The sequence below is a fragment of the Thunnus maccoyii genome, chromosome 13 (genome assembly GCF_910596095.1).
Source record: "Thunnus maccoyii chromosome 13, fThuMac1.1, whole genome shotgun sequence".
NCBI lineage: Eukaryota > Metazoa > Chordata > Actinopteri > Scombriformes > Scombridae > Thunnus > Thunnus maccoyii.
In genome coordinates this window covers 28,172,054-28,188,674 of record NC_056545.1, presented here as the reverse complement: position 1 = coordinate 28,188,674, position 16,621 = coordinate 28,172,054, and the positions used below count along the sequence as shown (strand labels likewise).

At 41.2% G+C, this 16,621-nt stretch overlaps 1 protein-coding gene and 1 long non-coding RNA gene across 6 annotated transcripts in view; both read right to left on the bottom strand.

Moving 5' to 3' along the window:
• Nucleotides 1-2,085: 2,085 nt before the first annotated feature.
• On the bottom strand, nt 2,086-4,349 carry LOC121910846. Its single transcript, XR_006099744.1, has 3 exons — nt 4,298-4,349; nt 3,469-3,822; nt 2,086-2,151 (listed from the first exon to the last, which is right to left on the bottom strand). It is a non-coding gene; the product is annotated as an uncharacterized LOC121910846 (long non-coding RNA).
• A 7,748-nt stretch (nt 4,350-12,097) lies between these two features.
• Nucleotides 12,098-16,621, bottom strand: part of nrip1b (nuclear receptor interacting protein 1b) — a 36,333-nt gene continuing 31,809 nt past the window's right edge. For all 5 annotated transcript variants that reach the window (XM_042431870.1, XM_042431868.1, XM_042431872.1 and 2 more), the window contains one exon: nt 12,098-16,237. In XM_042431870.1, the coding sequence (XP_042287804.1) occupies nt 12,137-15,778 (3,642 nt within the window). In that variant the 5' untranslated portion in view covers nt 15,779-16,237 and the 3' untranslated portion in view covers nt 12,098-12,136. The remainder of the gene's footprint in view (nt 16,238-16,621) is intronic.

Here is a 16,621-nt window from a genome sequence, read left to right as displayed (position 1 = left end):
CCGCATTAATCAGCGGGGGTTTACTGTTTGTCAGAATATAAATTCTGGTTGGATATTAGTTTGTTACTTAGGACAATCTAAAGTTAGCCTACAGCTTTTATGCATATCAGTCGTTTCTTTGAACAGCGGTTTTTGCTCTCACATTAAATATGCAGCTCAGAATAAAACCTCTGCATGTCCTTCTGTTACAACACTGAGACTCTGTTAGTTTGTTAGAGCAGCTCCTGCACTGAAGTGTTTATTACACATGATGTGTAATCTCAGTTTATATCTAAAAAAGTCGATATGAAGCTTTAGACATGTGGGATCAATGAATAATTATCTCTATCACTCATGATGTGATTGGTCGCACTGATGGAACATAAATTCTATAATATTGGAGATTATGTTAATATTTCTGAGTAAGCAAGGATTGCTAAAGTTTTTAAAATCTACTGTATTTTAACCTCGACGCCTTTTCATGTGCAAATCACCAAACACAATGTTACTGGATCAGACTGTGAGCTTACAGTCATGTCTCTATGTCTTTGATCTATATATGTTTTAAATCTTTAACTATATTTTTCATCTTCAGTTGCTGCTTCCTGTGTTTTGTCTCTGTCAGATTAAAGCTGAACAAATATATTTAAACTGTAATGTAGCTACAGCTTGATACACAGTCAGATTCCACTTTCATCATTAAGGAAATATAAGTCTGGTAAATGATGAATTAGTTGACAATGAATAAAACTTTATTTTGTTAACTTCTTGACACTTTTCAGTCATAAGTTCAGTCTCACTCAAGCTCTTTTTTTTTTTAAAGATAAATATGCACCGTCCGCATACACATATATTAATATCTCCACATCCACTAGATTAAAATGGAGGCCCTGCCTTTTATTTACCTGTTGCTATGGTGACTCGTAATATCGGAGCTCAATTGATGATGGCTTTTTTCATTCATCACCTACGCGCTGGTGAGTTGTTTGAACTGACTCTGATCAGCTGTTGTGGAACTGATTACTCACAGTTTCATTTCTCGTGATTCATCAACTCAGAGTTCAGGTTTAGACTCAGAGTTTGTTGAAGCTGCTTTCTGGAATGAATGTACAAACAAAAAAGCTGTTCAAACGTACATATACTGTAAGCTTTATTTATTTTATTACAACCTTTTATTTATGATTGTAGACTCGAGGTGTACACACAAGGTGTTGTAAACTTGTTGTATACTTGTTCCAATAAAGCTGTTAAAAAAAAAGAGAAATAAAACAAGTTTTGGTCTGATATTTGTAGTTTTATCATTGATCATATCCTTCCTGATTTTGATTTATATTTGTTAGATGTGTTGTTTGTTTTCCATGACAATACCATGAGCAAATCTATTAAAGCACAACTACCTTATTAACCCCATAATTATCCAGACAGAATGTCACATTCATAAGTGTAAATTAAACACTGTTTCAGTGATTATATTATATTATATTATATTATATTATATTATATTATATTATATTATATTATATTATATTATATTATATTATATTATATTATATTATATTATATTATAACCAAATTTGCCTGCCTTGTGAAAGGTAGATTAACTCAATAACTCAACATCATAATAATGGAAATATATACCAAAATTCCACTGAGTTATTATTATAGATAAACCCAATAATTTGCAGTATAATTTAAAATTAATTGCAACTGACTGTTGCTTCAGTTTGTATTTACAATTTATAGAATGATTTGATGATCTTCAAAAATCCCTCTCATGAATAAGTGTCTGCTTCAGGGATGATATCTGTTTGCTTTCCTTAAATTTCACCCATGAAACACTTCAGTGCCTGGATGTCGACCTTAGAAAAGATTTATTTTGTGTTTTAGCCCCAATGAATGAACAAAGACCTTCAACTTGCCACTGGTTGAGCTTTGAGTGCAACTGCAGTACATCCAAAGTTACTGTTCTTATAATGAATGTTCACTGAATGTTTCTCCTGCATTTCTTTCACATGATTGCTCCAGGTTATCTAATAATGCCAGATCAAGGTTTCTACAACCCTATAGCACCCTTCAGTATATCTAAATGAAACGCTCAACTGTTACCTCGTGCTCCTTACTGCATCTTCAGCTCCTTTAAGGAAAAAGCTCTCATTTGGCCTCCAGGAGGAGCTAAAACAACAACACAAACCTTTACAATTATTTAATTGTGGAACTTTCACATCACTAACATTGAACAGACTTAGTATTTAAATCCCTTTGTTTTAATATGGAATTCTGGAGTAAATATGTAGATTGAGATGCAGATCACTTCCATAACACCCACAACACCACAGATGATCATTTTTGTCTGTTTCAAATAAATGAGCAAAGATGTGAGGAAGATTACATTTAATCCAATGTAAATCCAATCCAATGTAAATGCATGAATCCAATGTAAATATCATTCATATGCTAAACATGACTGGCCTGCATGTGCTAGAAGCCATTTCAAGTCAATTTAAATGTCATCAGATATGTGTATATCAAAACTGAATATCATGTGGCATTGGCAATCATTTATACCTAAAATCAGTTTGATCATTTATCTAAGATAATGAAACATTTTCACACCTCTTGACCTCTGACTGCTTTGCATCTGCAGTATTTCATAATCTGTGAACCCCAGAAGCATCAGTGTGTCCAGGTACTGTATGTTGTTAACAGACTTCACTGGTTAAACAGCACAGGTTTGGTTGTTTGTGGAGAAAGACACTTAATTCTGTTGTCAAATTTCTGGCCTAATTATTCAGACAGATAAAATAACACCAGCATCCAAACACTGGGCATTCAAATCTGTCAGCTGTTATTAATTCAGTGCAAGATGGAAGCGAACAGTCCTCTCATAACTGGGTCATCCTTTAGATGTTCAGGAATAGCATTGTTGTAATGGTTATAACTGAAGCAGTCAGCATGCTTTGTTAACATGAACTGTGTCATCTAACTAGTACATATAAATATTAATGGGAATCATCAGAACTAACAACAACTGGGATTTAAAGACAGAAGATTTCGTCAAGATACATACAGCAGTTTCATTACAAGAGGAATGGTGATTAAAACCATGCAGTGTCATTTGATTTTATATGCACAATATATATATATATGTATATATATTGTAGATTTCAATACATTCCTTTGTCATAGTCCCAATGCTTCATTCAGTAGGCTACAAATATTAGCTTTTCTGTATTGCACCGTCGTTCAGCCTTTCTCCAGCAGATGGCAACATCCTCCTTTGGAGCACCAGCTTGCATAAAGAAAGACCCACACAGTAGGAATGTAGAAAAGGAAATGATTCATGAAAATGATTCCACTTGGTAAATCAAGTAGCATTATGAATCACAAGGTCTGCTACCAATTTTCAGCACTGCAACTTAATCAATATTTTATACTTCTATCTGCAGCATGCTGAAATATTGACTGACCACCAGAGTGTGTGAAGGTTACCTTAAGCAGCCAGAATGCTTCTTAAACAGCCTTCTTGTTTGAGCAGACATCATACAGTTTGACCTTAAGGCAGGAGGTAGAGCTATCAGTCAGAGAATGTGGGAAGCTGTCAGGAAACCAATCAGAAAATAAGTTGATGAATCAATTGGCAAAGTCAAACAGTAGCTGCCACAGTCTGAATAGATTCTTGGCTGACAAGCTGATATAAAGAGCTCAGACTTGATTGTTGAAGATCAAAACGGATCCTGAAAGTGAGCCTGAGGGCTGTATGATAATAGCTTCACTCACACCAGGACATCCAGTAAGTTCCTCTGCTCTCTGTCTGATTCAGTAGATATGTTCACTATTGGAGTTCTGTTTTGAACATGCAACAGAGTAAAACGGCAGTAATGTACTGAAATTATTTTTTATTCATGTTCATGTAATAACAAAGGTGAATATCTGCAAATTGTACTGTGCTGTGTAGATACGACTGGATACAAGCATTGTTTTTAAATATAGAAATCCTGTATGTTTCTTGAATTGTGGCACATATTTTCTTCTGGGTTCCTTTTTATTTAGATTTTATCTGCATGGACACATACTGTATATTCTGATTCAACTTTGAAATATGTTAAAATGTCAAATTTATCTACAGATGTGTTAGCTCATGAAGGCTTTGATGATCTAAGACATCAACTAGCCCAGTGGGTAAAGCTGCCACAACATTTTGACATTCTGGGTTTGCACACTGAATAAAACTGTCAGTTATTTTGTTATATAGTGTATTACAGGTGCAGAAGAATATCTGTTGTTTTAACAATAGTTCAATGGGGATATTAGTTATTACTTTATTTCACTTGATGCATGCTTCGGATAGGCAGCAGCTCCTCGGGATCCTGTGAAACAATAAAATAAACAGGTTTATAAAATGAATGGATGAGAATGTTTTGAGAAGCAGCTTCCCCCAGGATTCTCTTTTTTAATCTGCCACTAAAACAAGACCCTTTCCAGACGGAGCAGGTGGAGTTGGCTCCGTGCAGACTCTCTGTATACACATTATATTGCAACAATGTTTTGGAAACAAAATCTTGAAATGCGTCCATGGTCATTTCCTCTATGCTGCCCTCTTGAGTCTTTTTGTGCATTTGCCATATTTTGCTCACAGGGGTTTTAGTGACAGACCGGACTCCAAGGCTGCAGATGGATACAGTGGAATTATTGTGAACAAAGCAATTTTTTAATTATTAGCGAAGGGCTTGTGGCAATTACATGTCTCTGAATCTGGCTGACAAAGCATCATCCAGTATCATCCACCCGCTCTAGAACGGGCCATTGTGCTGGTCTCTATATGAAATTGACTTGTGATCATTTTTATGAGTGTAGTCTATCACATAATGGCTTTAAGTCCAAATGAGTTGGCAAAGTCACTATGAAATCTGATATATTTCTCTATGCATACTGGAAGTCATTATTTTTCACCATTTTTAAAGGCACCAAGATTGCAACTGCTTAATCGGTAAATCTCAATACTGGTGATCCAGTGATGACATGTTATTTATATAAGGTTAGTTTCTATATAGGAAAATAAGATCTAACTCATGGGATCTTAAGAAGCTGCTTTCCAGGTCAAAGCTATGGTTTCTAAAGAGAAAGTGGCCAGTCTATCAATATATCAATCAGTCTCTTTCTTGCAGCAAACCAGCAGTTATTTTCAACACTGCAGACTTATAGTTCCCAGCAGGATATTTATCCGTCATAAAACACAAAACCATAAAAAATCACTCCTTATTTGAGAGCATTTTTTCATAGCGCATGGAACCATATATGAGGCCGTGGTCTTCATATAAGCAAGATAAGCCTCGGTGTGTTTTGCGGTCAGGGGAAATTAAAGTGCCACATAGAGATTTTAGTAGCTGATCCTCATATTTAATATCAAATGCAGACACAGAGTTCTATCACAGATGTTATTATGTGATACAGAAAATATGAGCACAACTTACCTGAGAGGCATCACAGCTCAGCAAGGTACAGTCAGTAAACATGTATCAATGTATTTTGTTGGAAACAGTCATGGCAACAATAATACATAGTTCATTTAATTATAAACAACACTGATTGTGTCCTTTTCCTTTGCTGTATTTTTTTTCCTCAGAGTGCAGTATGAGCATTGATTTTATGACAGTATAAAGAATGAAGTAGCCTAGTTAAAGCCTGTTGTGGAAGACATCACCGCTTCCACTATCCAGTCCCCTTAAGCAATAAACTGCATTTCACATTTATTATGAATTTTTAAAGCTAATTTTTTCTTACTTCTGGTGTGTTAATGCCCCAAACCACAATTTGGCCAGAGGAATTTAAGTATCTTAGCATAAAGAGATGAAGGATTTGAAAGAGGAAAACGTTTCCTTGACAACATAGATTATATGCAGTAGATATTGTATCTGTATATGTATCTGTTTTGTTTTGTATCCTGCTCTTCATGTACACACACTAGTGCTGAGCGCAAATATATAATCAATAGTCACTCAAAATGTAGGGTTTCAAAAATTAAAGCTTAAAATACATAGAAATCTCATTAGTAGATGTCATACACCATTGTGTTAGCAAGACAGTAGTGCTTTGAGCTAAATGCTAACACCAGCATGCTAACATGTTCACAATGACAATGCTAACATGTTGATGTTTAACAGGTATGATGTTTATCATAGTCAACATACAGTATGTTAGCATGCTAACATTTGCTAGGTGGCACAAAGTACAGCTGAGACTGATGGGAATGTCATTAGTTTTGCAGATATTTGTTCAAATATTGAACAACAACAAAGTAATGTCTGTCCCTTCCTCATTTCTTACAATTTGATTGTCCTTCTAAATACTGTATGACACCATCAAACATTTAACACTAAGTCTTCCTAACATTCCCTTTAGATGTAACTAAGTCCCTTCTGAATGCCAGATGCAGCTTTATTATTTTTTCTCTATGACTTCACACAGAGTGGAACATCAGAGCACAAACTCAACAGAGTTAAATTTGGCATGCTTCGTCCTAAATGGCCCTTAGCCCCCGCAGCACAAAGTTCACATCCCAAGCTGGTCTTAGCCAGACGGGTTGACACTGAACTGCCCTTTCTCATTCTACCAGGGATTTTGAGAAATGTTTACTTGGAAAGTTCATGACCCTGCAGATCAACCACAAAGTTATTATTTGTGATCAAACATACAGGAAACTACATTTTTTTTTATTTGTTTGTTTATTTATTTACCAGTGACAGTGCACATTAAGCATCAGTAGTCCCTGGGCAGGTTATTACAAATTAGTGACCTAATGTCATTAGTAGGATGCTTCGACAAGTAGGCCTACTTTCCTGAAGATTTTCTCAGAGGAAAGAGTTAGAATTTGCTGAGATGACTGTTAACATCGCCGTCTCTAGGTCTAAACTGAGAGTAAGTTAGGTCACTGTGGGGTCAGAGTCAAGAGTGAAATTACTCAACTGTGGAAACATTGACCACAGAGGGGATCTGCCTCTATCTTCACGAATCAAAACCTCCAAATGTATGAAGAAGTACTTCTGTGAAAGGGCTACTTCCCCTTCTGAGACGATCCGTAGTGGCAGAAGACATTGGCAGACAGGAGATTGACATTGCTAGCTCTCCCTAGCCAGTTTGTAAAACATTTACCCTTGTGCTTATCTGACATGGCAAATATCATCCATGTTCTTTCAGTGTCAGCCAAGATCCCTCAAGCTGACAGGCTGCTCTGTGGACCACAGGGACTCTCAGTCATCATGAATATTACATTGGGTCTGCTTACATGCTTGCATGTGGCCATCAATAAGAAAGCTTCACAAAATAGCAAACATTAACTTTAGCAACTATAAAAACAGTCAACTCTTGTACTTTACACCCAATGAGCTCACTGTTGAAATAAGTTGTCTTTTCACTGCTACTTATTGTTTCCACTCTTTCTGCAAACTCTGCGTATCAACCTTATTAGTCATTTATGACTAATTGCCACTTCATGGATGTTGACCTACAAGGAGGCCATGGGAAGCAGCAAGGGTCAAGAGTCTATCAGGCGTGACAGGAGAAGAAAGGACTTAAGCTGCACTGCAACTTGTCATATTTACACGAAACGTTGGAAGAATAGCTTTGTGATTATAACGCTGGGGAGGAAGGTGGGTGGTGCTGGTGGTGTGTTGTGTAAAGAGGGGGGAGGTGGAGGGGAGGAGAGGGGAAGGAGGGGGTTGCCACAGCTGCAGGCCAACAGTTGATCCTGTCCCGGGAAACAGGATCAGCCAGGTCAGGGCAAGGAGGGAGGCAAAAGGTCGTGACCCTGGGGGTTGAGGAACAGACTTCACAAAGAGGTACATCTTCAAAAGCAAAGGCCCCATCGGGGGAACCGGTATAAGGTTGGGAAAATAAACCAATTTGACCTCCTTTCTCAGAGCAGGAGTTTCCCCAGGTGTTTGCTTTAACCTCTTTATTGTTGTCTGACTTGAGGCGCTGCTCTCATGTATTTTACACTCATCCAGGCGCTGCGGTAGCGCTACTTCAAGGCAAGCGTACAAACAGATTTTTACTGGTATATTTAAGAAGAAAGTCTGGTATATTTACATTTTATTTATATATTCTGCCTTTATGACACTCCAAATCAGGTCATGTAACCCGTAAAATGCTTATTACATCATATAGATGTGTGCTTGTTTTTCTATCTTTGTGGGGACCAATTTTACTTTAAAACCATCATAGTGAGGACATTTCTGATTGTCTGCATTCACCACTACTTCAAAGGGATGTTTGAGGGTTTAGACTCGGTTTAAGGTTAAGATTAGAATTAGGTTAAGGTTAGGGGGTAGAGAACACATGTCAATCAGGGTCTTCACAACTATAGAAAAACAAATGTGTGTGTGTGTGTGTTTACATAACATGTGAGGTCAAACCATGTGCTCAAAGTTCAAACACTTGTATGAGAAGAGGGTGATTGAACATCTGTGAGCATATTTATCACACCAATCACCATGACAACAAGTGACAAGTGTTAGCTCTGTATGGCCTCCATGTGAATAAACAAAGCACCTAAAAGTATCTCACTCAGATTTACAGACCATGCACAAGAGTGCTTGGTGTTTTAAACAGTTCATGTGTTCCCATGAAGATAAACCCTTGACTGAGCACGTTAAGTACCGTCATTAAGTTGTTTGTCAGAGAATAAGCATCTGTATCGCCAGGAAATAGTTTTTGGAGGTCTCATAACTATGAAATGCCTGTTGTGTGACTTCCGAGTCCTTGGCCCCTAGTTGAGTCATTGGTGGCCTGGTGTGCAGCACTCACATCCTTTTGGCCTCATGCTAAGGTCAGGAAATCAAAGAGAGAAATCCACATAGACAAACAGTCGATTGTCAAGTTTTACACCTTGACCTCAGCTTAAACTTGTGACTCCCTCCTTTATGTTTGCCGCTGCCTCAGCAATCGGAGGAAATCAAGAGGTTACTGGTGGTTCAGCCTTGATAAGAATCTTGAAATGGAGAAGTTCACGGAGGGGAAAGGTTGCTGTGAGTTTAAAGAGAGTGCAGTCAGTCATGGGGAGGATTAAATAAAAGGGAAGTCAGGGCTGAGGAACTGCGGCGCGATTTCAAAAGTGCACTGCAGACAAAAAGCCGTCTGTTTGCTCACTGGACTTCATATTAAAACCCAGTGCAAAGGAAGTTTAGCTTGAACTCCTCTTCACCTTTAGGAAGTCTCACGCTACAGGCTGCTTTTTTTTTTTCAAGTTGAGAAAATTATTACAAAACAGACACAAAAACTTTCTAGACTGAACACAGTAATTGAAGTTTTGTATTGACTGTACAATGAAATCTATTTTGGGCTCTAAATAAAAGATATATGTTCCATTTTCTAAGGCACATCCTTAGGCATTCAGTGTACATCTGGTGACCTCCATGTGTCCTCCCTCCTTTCAGTGTCTTTCCTGCCTTTGTTAAGATTCAGCACTGCACTGAGCAGCAGCCAACTCAGAAGCAGGAGTTTTTGGGCAAATACAGGACATCCTCTCACTCTACTTTAATAAATATCTGAGTCTTTGAGTACACAGAGTGCTGCATGACTTTGATGTCCTTTTAAATAATAATAATCTTTATTGTAGAGGTGCTAGTCTGATATTGGGATGTATGGTGCTAGTTTCCCTGTTGATTCCTTTGGTTCGTATTAATATGATCTATAAAAGTCACTGACCATTGAACAAGAAAATATATTTAAACATTGTTTAAATTAATTTAAAGAAATACAAATGTGTTTTATGGTAGTAGCTGAAAGAGTGGAGTTTTCCCTTAAAAATCTAACATACTTGGACACATCCTTGATTTGTGTATTACATTGTCAAATGAAAAACAGACCGTGTGAACGGCAAACTAGAAAAAGAGGAACACATTCATACTAGGTCATGCATTTTAGTACTTTATTTTTGAGATATCAGTGCAAATGAACACCAAAAATGAAAACATAAAAAAATGAAATTATGTTTCAGGTCTTCACATGAAAAAATGAAACATCTTTTTTTTTTATATTTGCTGCTACAAATGTATTTCTTAGATGCACAATGCAGATCTATGATTGTACGTCAATCCCCCACTATAGCCCCGAGCTCTTTCACAGAGCTTTGTTAACCAGTAACAGAAAAGAAAATCACAAAAATATTCAATGCACGTTTATTTTTCACACATTTTTCATCAACTTGCTCAACAGTCTGTGGTTATTTAAGGACTGTTCATATTCTAAACGAACCTCTCTCTGTGATAAAAAAAGACCTATTTTAAGACTTGACATTTTCCCCCATCACCAGTAGGGATACACAGGTAGTTCCCATGCGTCTGCATGCAACAGGCAGCAGTGAGGAGAGTCAGACATTATTACACAACACAGCGCAGGATAGATTATCATTTACCACATAGAGACACATGCAAAGAACAAACCAACCAAAAAAAGATGGGCATAGCATCCTCTGCCTTTGTATGTACACTTGTACGCATATAATTCATATTTACATATCAGGGCATTAAAAACTAGGGTAATATCTTTTCTTAAACATTACAAAATAGTCATCTTTCATACTGAAAGTACTATTTACACAAATATATTTAACCATTGTGAAAATGTATTAATAATCGAAGAGACGTACTTCATAGGTATATGTATTAAAAAGATCACAAGACTAAATGGATAAAGCAGTGTGTGAAATGAAAATAAGGAGCTAGATAGCAGATATCCCTCAAGACACCAAAATGTCTTGGTGATTATTGGGGGGCAGGTACATCTATCCAGCTGCTTTGAAAAAAAAAAAAAAAAAAAAAAATGTACCTGTGGTCTTCTCTTTATTATCATGCAATTCTTTTGACATTTTATGAATTAAGAGACTGCCACAAAAATAAAAAGATGTCCATAAACCACAACAGTTAAGAAATGATGAAAACAAAACCACAAACTGTCAAATTTTCAACAGATAACAATACTGACATTTTTTTATTACATGCCGTTAAATTATTCTGAAAAGGACAAAGAGGACTCAGCTTCGATAGTGCAAACTCTGGGTGCTCCTTTATATGAAATGAAGAGGGGGGAAAAAAGCCATGTGCTTCACACTCTAAGTCTTTGTGTGCATGAAGAAAAGTGGTGCGGGGCTTAACCAGGGTGGTAAGATAAGTTTCACAGACACTGCAGCCTTTTAACTGTTGCTCTAGAAACCTGTTTACACACAGTTGCTCAACTGTAAGAGCCACACACGCTCTGTTGACCCATCTGCTCAAAACTGCACAATCTGCAAACACATTACCCTGAATTTGCACTGTCGAATATTGGCCTTGCAAGTTCAATTCAAATAAAAAGCAAAATACAATGAGTTGTGACCATTCAAATCTTTGTTGATATATTCTCATTCCACCGGTAATTATATTATACCACACCATGAATCTTGAGGAAAAAGCAAGACAAAGTATTCATCATGGTAGGATCCCTCACTGAAGCTACTGCAGTGTGAGTATTGTTTTCAAGGTTCCTCCTTTGAATGAATCTATCATGTACATTGTTGTAATAGACCGCTGTGACTGCCCTAGAATGACTTTATTTGGAATCTTATTTAAAATTGATGGGACTCTGTCTATCTGAATATGTTCTGATGGATAAAAAATAAATAAATGTCCACTGAACTGAGTGCTAACATTTTTGGAGTCATCAATAATAAATGTTGCTTGAAATGTTCTTTCTAAATGTTTCATGGCCGGCAACAAAGAGGACATGGAAAAGTGATATGTTATAATTCAGATACAAATAATAAGTGTACAACAAGACCAAATTGTAAAGGGGGGGGGGACTTTGTCATTTACAAAATGAAATATGTAGTGCATGATTATCACTGATAAGTTAACTTTGTGACGTTTGTGTAGTTTTGGTTGTATCAATTCGACATTTTGCTAAGATAGACCTGTTTTGTACCATTCCATGACCTAGCTACTTAAAATTGAAAAAGCAATGCAAGTATGCATTTGAATTTGAACTTCATTTTTCTTCATTTTTGCATTCTTTGTTATTTGTCTCTTCAAACCAATTTGGCAAGTCATTAAAAAACAAAACAAAACAAAAAAAAGAGTCAATGAAATCTTTTCCACTTTGTATTTTTCTGTAGTTGATACAACTTCTAATCAGATGATTGGCTCAGCCCTTGGCTCTCATGGCTGTGCTTGTCGTTGTGGGTTGGTGACTGCGGGGTGGAGCTCAGACTGTGTTCATAGGCATGCATGTCACTGATTGGCTCTTCTTTAACTCTGACCACAGACTGGGCTCCTTCTGCCTGATCCCTCACCTCCTTCCTCAGCTGAATGCTGCCCTTCTGCAACATGTAATAAAGGATGGGGTTGGAACGTGACAGCCGTGGAGAGTCCGGGTTTGAGTCACAACCCTCCTCCTCCTCATTCTCCTGACTACTCCATCGCACAGGGCTCTCTGGCTCCTGTTTGACAAGAGTCGGGGGGTCCCGTTTTTGAGTGACTGGCCACGGAGCTGGATGGCGGCCCCAGGGGGTGCAGATAGGGCTGTTACTTGCAGGGGGGGTGGGCAGTGGTCTGAGATTACTCGGAAGCCCTGAGTTGAGGGAACCGTGGGGGTGCCAGCTGGGCAGGTGGAGGAAGCTGTGATTATGGGCAGGCTGACTGAGAATGCTGCCGTTGGCCTTACCATTGGCCTGCAGGATGGAAGGACTGGGTGCCCCACGGGGCTGCTGGGACAACTCCTTCAGGCAGTTGTCAGAGAGCAGCAGCTGTTTGAGCACATTGAAGCCCCGACTCTCTCTGGTGAGGGTTTCACTTGGTGGGCTCCTGGGTGGAGCCTCCTCTTCTTTCAGAATCCTCTGCTGGTCAGGCTCTTCCTGAACAGCAGACGAGGGAAAAATGTTTGTGTCACCACTGTCCAATGCTCTTGGAGAGCTGGTATTATTCATATTATCAGTCCGATCAGAACAGAGGCGTCTCTTCTTAGGACTGGGGCTTGGATACTCCCTCTGTTCCTCTTTAACCTGTCTGGGCTGTGACCCAGCTTGCACAACAGAACTGGTATAGTAGGTAGCAGTCTGTTGTTTAAGCAGCTGGCTGAGAAGGCCATATTTTGCTATGACCTCTGTAGGCCGTGGTTCTGTTTTTAAGTCCTGCTGAGAGTCTGAGAGGGGGCTATTCTTCTCATAGCTGCTCGGTCTTTTTCTGCCACTTAAGTCCTTAGACACGGCCGAGGACGGCCCCACCTCCTCCATGAGCTCCGTTTTGACCTTTACATCCAAAGCAGGCCCATTGGAGCTGTCACAGATGATGGAGGCACCAGGGCTCTTTTCATAGCACCCCCCTGCTACCTCCACACTCCTCCTGCCACTCCCACTGGGCCTATCTTTGCGGCTGACTGTAGCAGTAGTCGAGCCTGTTCCTAGAAGGAGCTGAAGTACAGTGCGCCTCTCTAGAAGGTTCTCAATCTGTGAGGAAGGAGGAGAAGCTTCCTTCCGACTGAAAGGTGTGCCACTGCCTGAGGGTCCGTCGGAGAGTGGAGTGGTGGTGGTCCTATGGACTGGAGCATTGAGCCTTTCCAACAGGGCAAGAGGCCTGTTGGCATCGAGCTCCGGGCCCAGTCCTTTGGTGGAGGGGATGGGTGGGGAGGAAGAAGCTGTCCCGCACTGAGCCAGATTCTGTAACAGTTTACTGGCGCTGAAGGCAGACTCTGAAGCCTTCTCAGCAGGGAAGGCTTTAGACTTACACAAATCCAAAGGGCTGGACTGGACATGAGGGGAGGGGTAGGAGTATGGGGACATTGCACCACTAGGGTCATGACTAAGTGAGTAGAGGGGCTGGGCTGGGGCTACTGGTCTATCTATGGGGCTTTTTGTCCTGGTCTCCTCCCAGGGCACTAGTCCTTTTGGTTGGCCTTGAGACATGGTGGCCATAGTTATATCAAGTGGCAAATCCTGGTTACCCATGTTTTTATTAGCCATCTCATTATTTCTGCGCTCAAGAAGAAGCTGCATAAGTGTGACCTTAGAGTGGGATTTTAGGTCTGGACTCATTTCAGGCTCTTTGTTCTTGGGCACCTTTGATCCTGATGGCTCTGGCTTCCACTTGTTTATTAAAGATTCTGTTAGTTTGTCCAGGGAGGAGGTAGAGATAGAGGAGGAAGATGAAGAAATAGCAGTGGAGACAGAGGAGACAACAGTAGAGGATGGTGAAAAGGCTGTAGTGGAGGGTGGAGCAGAAGCTTGAGGAGAGAATGCAGCTGCGGTGGAGGAAAACACTGTGGTGGAAGAAGAGAGGGTAGAGGAGGAAAAGGAGGCAGAGGAGAAAGAGGAAGAGGGGGTTGTAGTTTTGGGCCCTATGTCTTGTGTATTGGCTCTGTTTCTCATAGAGAGATCGATGGGAGAGCAACTCGAGTAGGAACTCTCTGCATCACTGCTGTCCTTGGTCAGGCTCCTCTCCTGGGTGGAGCATTCACTGTCCGATGTGACAGAAGAGGAACCGCTTTGTGGCAGAATACCGCAGCTGTCCTCCAGGTGCCCATTCTTGGTCAGCTGCTTCTGGTTGTTGTGGTTGTTGAGTAGCAGCAGCAGCAAGCTGCTGCATGTTTGGGGCGGGCGAGTTGGGCGTGAGTCAAAGCCTCGCTTCTCCCTTGGTGGTTGGTTGTGAGTGTGGCTTGGAGCATGTGGGGGAGTGGGTGGGGAGCTTTGGCTGTGGCCACGCAGCAGAGAGGGACTCTGTGGACTGGACAGGGCTGTTCGAGGGAGTGTTGTTGTTATTGTGGTTGTTGTTGTCATTCCATTTTGGGTTGTTAAGGAGCTTAGTGTGTCTGGGGCTCCGGGCAGAGTCCCTCCCACACTAGGTGGCCTTTTGTCCGGGCCATGCTGCTGGTTCGCCATGGCAGCTAGTCTTTCACTGGCAGATCTTCCTGAGAGCTGGGCTTTGAGCGCATGCTCTCTGGAGTACTGCTGAAGGTGGGCTTCACTGGATAGCAGCAAGGCCAATTGACTGCAGGCCACACTGGGCTTGGGTGAAGGTGCTGGACTAGAACGGATTTTCACCATGTTGGCCACTGCCTTCAGACGCTCCGCACAGGACACTGATTCAGCAGTTGTAGGAGCAGATGGTGGCGTGGCGCTGTGTGCTGACCGTGGTGATTCTGGGGGTCTGTCCTGACTGTGTCCCCGACGACTGTACGGTGTGTTGCTGTGATTTTGAAGTTTGCTCTTCCTCATTAGGCCCTTCAAGCGGCTTGAAGCTGTCCCATACACAGGAAGTGGCTCTTTGTCTGCAGGTGGTGCCTTGGATGGAGAGGAACACTCACTGGGGGGCTTATTAGAGTGCTGAGACATTGCCACACTCTGAAGGCGTGAGCTGAATGACTGAAGCAGGGAAGCCAACAGGGTGCTCTCTCCAGCGTGAGGAGATCCTTCTAGGGACCCATTTTGCAGGCCTCCCCCTTGGCCATTCAGCTCCATCGGGGGTGAATTCATCCGCTGGTTACCTGGATCATTCCAGGCCCCAGAGCGCAGTAGGCGGGCCTTCTTCAGATGCTGCGAAGCACCTAGTGTGGGCCCATTGGTTCCAGCCTTGGGAGCTGTGGGGCCATGATTGGACAGTTGGAAGGACCCGCCCACCTTGTCAGCCTGCTCCTGGTTGCTGTGGGCAGCCTCAGACCTCCCGCTTGCCGTGGCCCCAGGCCCGGCCACCACTGGATGCATCAGTAAACCTTCCAGATAAGTTAGAACAGCTGAATCCTTGTGTGTCTCAGGGCCAGGCTCCTCCCCATGAGTCATGTTCAATACTAGGATCCACTCGTATGGTTCAGCACTGCTACAGGGAAACAAATGTCCACTAGGTCATCTGGTTGACAGTGGCATGTACTTCCTAAACACCAAAAAGAGGGCAGGCAGTTGCACAGAGTGAGTCTGCAGGGGGGCTGAAGGATGCACTGCCTGGATGTGATCCCTCTCTGTAGTGGGCACAGTCAGCACTATGGTGAAACAGCAACCATGGTTGGAGCCAATCTGGGGCAGGTGGGCCTCCCAGGCATTATTGTATGCCTTTAAACACTGTAGGATCCCAGAAGGCCCAGCTCGAGGCTTATGTGAGAAGCAAGTGAGGAGTCAGCGGGATTTCACCACAAAGATGTTGACACATTCCGTGGCTGTGGATGTTTGGGATGTCTGTCCTACAGCCTGGCTGTGGTTCTGTCAGTGGCGCCTTTCAGCTTTGCAGATCTCACATAGGGGGACCTATGGGAGTGAGTGAGAGAGAAAAGAGGGAGGGAGGGAGAGAAGGTTGGGTGAAGAGAAAGAAGAGAGAGAGAGAAAAAAAAAAAAGGAGAAACTGTGTTAGAAGCAGGGATTTGCACAGCACTATATCACATTCATTTCACCACCTTGTCTGCCATCTCTGTTACTTAGCAACATTTCAGATTGACTGCACATGGCTCCTTCTCCTCTCTGCACTCTCCCCTCACAGCCACCGAACAGACGACAAATGTAGATTAGGTCTGATTGGATCCAAATTGAAAATTCAAGCCCACTACCTTGAAAACATTCAGGTCTTGAGCCGTAAGCCCCTCACAGCGATGTCTTTCAAAAGTGAAGGGCCTTGTGAGAGCTGTGAATAATTTC